Below are 6347 nucleotides of genomic sequence, written 5' to 3'. Positions count from 1 at the left end.
AAATAAATATTTCCAATTTTATTGCTCACTTTTATGACACAGGTCACCAATTTTTTTCCTTCATTTATTTTTTTACATTTTTCAAAACATTTTTATGATTTTTTTCATTTCATATAATAATTCTTAATCAAATTTATACCTCTACCCATCCACCCCCATAGACCACTCCCACTGAATTTCGTGCATTGAAATATGATCATATCTAACCACTTTTCCCTACCAGCTCCCCTTACATCCCTCCAACATGCCCCACTTCCAACTTAATGCTCTTTTTGTTCATTTAATTTTATAACTTACTAAGTCCAGTTAGTGCTTCCCACCTGTGCATGGGTGTAAGGCCATCCACTGGAGCATGGGAATCCTGCCAGTGACCACACCATAAAAAAAGAATAATTCTCCATTCCCAGACCACTGTCCACTGCAATAGATCCTAGCAGGGGGTGGGCCCTGGAGATTGTGTGCCTGCTCTCTTGAGAATTTTGATTGGTCTGATCTTGTCTTGGTCTTGTATAGGTAACCCCAGCTGCTATGATTCTATGAGTGCAATAGCCATGTCATGTACAGAAGACAGCATTTCACAACATTCCTACCTATCCTCTGACTCTCTCATTTTTTTCACCTCCTCTTCTGAGATGTTCACTGAGCCCTCCGTAGTAGTGAGTGGTGATGGGGTTAAAATAGGTGCCCTGTTCTGGGCTGAGCACTTAGTCTCTTATTTGCAGCAGTTTGACCTATTGTGTCTCTCCATTGACTGCTGACCAGGACAAAATAAGCTTCCTTGACCAAAGTTAAAACAAGCCCACATGCATGAATATAAGAATCAATATTTAGAAGGCAATGAATTTGACAGTATGGCCATTTAGCAGAATAACAACAGCACATTCTACCCTAGGGCTTATGACATTGACAGCTCTTTGATCAGTATTACAATACCAAAAATGAAATTCCTGCCTATGGGGTATGCCTCAGACCCACTCAGAAAGCTGTTAGTTGTCCCATAATAGTTGTACCATTATTGCACTTATAGGCACATCTTGCATAGTAGGTTGGAATTCTAGCATGCAAGGTCCAATACTATGATCATTAATATTTTTTTTCTCCCCCAGCAGCCTGAATAGTTCTTTCTGGCTCTATGGAAGCTAATCAGCAGTGAAGGAGTTTCTGGTTTGGTTTGAGATTTATTTCTAAATGTCCTGCTGCCATAACTCAAGTTACAAAAATGTGAAAGGATAGAACATGTAGGTTCTCTATACGTGGGTAAATTATAACATAGAGAGCATATAGATTCAATGCTAAGCAGATATGCATTTGAAATAGTTCTTTATATTTTCTACTTTTTTGAATGTAGGCCAGTTAAAACAATGAAACCTTTTACTGCTTATTTTTCTAAAAGGGATTGAATTGTCAAATAACTGAATGAACTCATGTAAAGTCATTAAGAAACATATATAGAATGTTTACTGAACATTAGTTATAAAGTTGAAAATTGAGCATCCTAAGAGACAAAAATGTCAAAATACACAAAATGATTAGTTCTATGTCTATAATATAGCAAACTTTAAAATATTACCCTAAATAAGCACACATATGCACATATATGAAATTAGTATAGTCTTTATCTTAAATTAAAAATAAGTTATTGACATTTTTCCTTTTACAATACCCATAATTCATCAGAGTATATTATCTAAGAGGCCCAAGACAATGCAGTCATAGCCTGTTATTATTAAACTTGGATTAAATTCATGTATTATGGAAGGGGTTTTTATACTGAATTCCAGAAATAGTAAACATGAGTGTGCAAAAATAAGCATGTATCATTGCTCATTGATCTCCTTAACATAGACATGTTATCTATGCATCTCATGCTAACTGTACTCCATCTGCGGTAATATAAGCATCTCCAGGTATCTGTATAAACCGGTGTCAAGACACTGTGACATTGTATATTTAACAGAAATCATTAATATGTTAACCTAAATATAAAATATGTACTCTGGACAGTTAGGATTAATTTCTTTGACAGTAGAATTAATGATTGATTAATAATATATAATAGAAACATCTGTGTAAAATTACTGTGTCAAAAAAGAAATAATAGTTATAACAAGTAAAAATGAATATGAAAGGAAAATGATGAAAATATATTAACTAATACAGATTTAAAATCAAATTTAACTTCTATTGTAGCAGTTTCAGTTTATTTTGATATAGTATTATAATAACATAAATAATATATGTCCCTTATAAAGAAGTCAGCAACATACCTTGAAAATAAGAAAAAGCAATGTGTATTATATGACCACCCAGGGAAAGACTACTGCTAAGCTTGATATATTTTATAGCTTTTATTAGAGAAATTACACCTCAGATGATAAAATTATTTTCAATAATGTACCTTGAGGGAAAATTACTTTGGCAAGGGAAGATCATTCAGTCTCAGGTTTGAGTAATTTATAATCAGCAAGGGCAGTGAGCCTAACAAATGTGGCACATGTAATGATTTATTTGGCCTCAGAGAACTTATAGACTCCTGCATGGTCACAACCAATTTCGAACTTCAATAATTATTTCTTAGTTCCTCAAAAGAATAAATGACAGTCTTGTCTATTTATTTAAGCTGGGACTGGTGATAAACAGGTTTGTGGGGAAAGGAAAGGAGTATTTCAGGGGACTGAGGGTAGAGATAAAGGATGGACTCATTCTTCATAGACAACACCAGCTATACATGTATTCTAAAGTGACTATCCTCTGACAATTGGAAAAGCGATCTGTGACTGCCAAGTGCACTCAAGAGAACACAGAACTTGAATATACACAATTTCATTTAAAAAGTATTTGGATAATGTGTGTGAATATACAATATTTTAAGGAAAAATAGATCAGAAAACTAGTTAGTTATCTATGTGTATTTCTTATCCTTTTTGAACTTACTTATTGTGTGTGTCTTTGTGTGTGTGTCAGTGTGTGGAGGTAAGAGAACAACTTGTGGGAGTTAGTTTCCTCCTTCTACCACAAGGATTCTGGGCATGGAACTCAAGTCCTTAGGCTTCGTACTGCCAAGAGCCCTTGCCTGCTGAGCCATCCTTCTGGCCCAGTATACCTGTATTTCTAAAATTTATCATGTAAAAAGTAAGCTTATAAAGATTCAGAAGATAGGATAAACTCAGTAATTATCTCAGCAGTTAAAACATTTGCCATTCAAACATCATTTGTGAGGACTGGAATTAGGATTCTTAGAACACATGCAATTTCAATGCCCAGTGGGTTTGGCAGCCTGGCAGGCCTGTAATTCCAGTTCTCAGAGATGGAAACAGGATCCCCAGAGCAAGCTGGTTAGCCAGACTAGCCATTTTGACACTCTCTGGTCTCAAATGAGAGACCCTGCCTCAAACATGATGGGGCGTGATAGAGGAACACTAACCATATCTAGGACTTCTGTGCATGCACATGTTACATGGACAAATGTATGCAACTATACACATGCTAACATACATGCATACCCATGATTACCACACACATATACATAAAAATGAAAACTACATAGCATATAACATATTGCAGTAAGAGAGAGGCAAATCATTTTAACTAATATCTGAGATAGACTACTTTCATCATGAAATAAATTAATGAAATAAACCAGATAGTTTTGTAATTATATCTTAGTACATATCTCCTTATGGCAACAATAAAAAGTTAGGAGATTGTATAGCAAAAAGATGACTAGCCTGTTAAAAATTTATTTTTATTTTATGTTTATGAGTGTTTGTCTACATGTACATACGTGCACCTGTGCATGCAATGCCCATGGAGGCCAGAAAAAGGCGTCAGATTCCTTACAGCTTGAGTTACTGGCTGTTGTTAGCCAACATGTGGGTGTTGAATCTGAACGTGCGTCCTTGAGAAGAGTAGATAGTGCTCTTAACTGCTGTGCTGCATCTCTCCATAACCTGTTTTACTTTGCATTTACAGTAATAGCTTCAAAGCATTTTCATATGAAGTACTCAAATTAGGAAAAGTGTAAATAGAAACAACAAAGCTAAGGCATGAATTGCAGCTTTGTTTAAGTGAGCTCAACATGAGTGAAAGCTTCTGTGTGCTTTGTTCATTCAAAATGCCTCCAAAACTAGGCACTCACTTGTCCTATGGCTGGTAAATATTAGTTGAGGTAATGCTTCTGTAATACTTTTGTAACTATTACTAAATCACTGCTTTTTCTCAGGGTAATAAATATTAACATATGTCTTCTTGTTTCTGTAAGTTAAAGGAGTCTTTAACTTTGCCTTTATGAGGGGCAGAGTTTTTCATTGATGTCGAATAACATGTCGGGCTGATGTTATTTCACTGCACTCTGTTATCAAATTCAAGTTAATAGAGTTTGTAGAGATAGTAATAAAAAGTGTGGAGTAACTAACTGACCATTTTCTGATTGCAAGCATGGCTGCGGGAATTTTGTCCGTGTGATTCAGACCTTCAACCGTACGCACTTGTACGTCTGTGGGAGCGGAGCGTTCAGCCCCGTGTGCACTTACCTGAACAGGGGAAGGAGATCTGAGGTAAGCCTGACATTTAATTTTTTCAATTTTGTTAGGATAATGTCAGAAACTTAATGGTATTTAAGTAAAAACTTGAGAAAATCAGTGACAATATTTTCAATTTTTGAAACACAAGATGTATTTCATTTTGATTTTTATCTGCCAAAGTAGCTCAGTTCTACTTTTTTAGCCTTCAAATTAATTATATGTTGTTTCCAAATATAAAAATAGTAAAATAAAGGAAAATTATAATTTTATGATTAATTTAAATGTAAAACACTAAATTATAAAAACATTGTATTTAAAATTACTTCCATAAATTATCATTATCTTCCATAAATTATCATTAATTCTTGATTATCTTTCAAGTTCAGTATACATTTATGTAACATATGCTTTAAGATATGCTTAAAACAGGATACTACATGTTTTGTTGAAAAATAACTATAAATTATTCAACTGTGCTTTCATTTAAGACCAACATCAGCCTACACCAGATCATCTCACCGTTTTCTTTTATGGGTTAAAATGATATGGGTTATTATGGTCTGCTGCTTGCTAAGTATTAGTCAAGCAGGTAGCTGACATATAGTCAAACACAAAGCTGGTTTAATTTTAACTGTAATATAGAGGATGGGCTTGTTCTCTCAGTCCACAGCTATTGATAAAGCCATGCAGAGGACCTAAGGAGCTTTTTCCCATTCTCATTTTATTATTCACTTCCATTATTTCACCTAACAATTATTTTTAAACCTGGATCATTTGAAACTATATCCAGTTCCTTATGTAACTTAAATTTAGGAAGTCCAGTTCTTTAGAAATGTCTTAATTCACTTTAAAGAGGACAATTGTGAATAAAATCAATAGTGCTACTAATATACTTTATAAAGTTTACTATTCTTTAATAAGAACTGATCTACTTTAATACTAATGTAGTTGGATAAAGAGTCCTCTGAATTCTTATTTGAGGAACTGCATTTTATATGTTTAATCCATACACATATATTAATGAATAAAATGTTGTTAAAGAACAATTGAACATTATTGAAGCTAAGATTGAGTTTTTTCCAAAAGAGGCTAAAAACACTATTGAAATATTAACCAGGAAAGCTTTGCTTCTTGGGAAAATACAGTGGGAAGCAGTGAGCTGGTCATTTGGACTCCAAGCCTGTGATCAGCTGATTAAATAAACTAATGCTGCATAGGCCTGCAATCTGCCACCATTCCCTGGAGTCTGCATAGCCACTATGAAAAGCCAACAATAGTTTGGCAGTTTTCAGAACACAGATTTCAAATAAAATCATTTTCCCATCTACAAATTATCCACCATGCTCGTGAAGCCTGTTAATGAGAAAGTCTGTCCAAAAATAATCTCCTTTGGAAAAGCAGCACGGAATACTTGTGATTAAAAGTATTGAGAAGCAGGGATCATACCAGTCTCACTTCAAAGATGTGCTTAAGGCACTCCCAGGAATTTAGTCTTTTAAATAAGTGAATACCTTAGGAAATAATTTAAGTCTGAAAGAATAAAGTCTGAAAGAATTACCACATGGATACCCTCCATGCTGTTTTGTTTGCCTTGATAATTAACACTAGCTAAAGGACTTAAGCATCATTTTTTTCTGCATCTGTAGCATATAGATCATAGTATAGACATTGAATATTCCTTTTATTATTTTAGTTTAAGATAAAGGATCCACTAGCATAAAATGATCATGTGATGAAAAGTTTTATTTTGTGAAAAAATCCTCCTCTTTCAAGTATATTTTGTAGGGACCAGAACATAGTATCTACTGCTAACACCCTGCATCA

General features: G+C 34.3%; 1 protein-coding gene across 1 annotated transcript in view; it reads left to right on the top strand.

Annotated features, from left to right (window-relative positions):
• Nucleotides 1-6347, top strand: part of Sema3c (semaphorin 3C) — a 181790-nt gene that overhangs the window by 99057 nt on the left and 76386 nt on the right. The window contains exon 5 of the mRNA XM_008828988.3: nucleotides 4437-4556. Coding sequence (XP_008827210.1) covers nucleotides 4437-4556 — 120 coding nt within the window. The remainder of the gene's footprint in view (nucleotides 1-4436; nucleotides 4557-6347) is intronic.

This window comes from Nannospalax galili, unplaced genomic scaffold (genome assembly GCF_000622305.1).
Source record: "Nannospalax galili isolate Female #2095 unplaced genomic scaffold, S.galili_v1.0 scaffold973, whole genome shotgun sequence".
Lineage (NCBI taxonomy): Eukaryota > Metazoa > Chordata > Mammalia > Rodentia > Spalacidae > Nannospalax > Nannospalax galili.
Note: the sequence above shows the minus strand (reverse complement) of the source record. Positions and strands in the feature narration are given on the sequence as shown.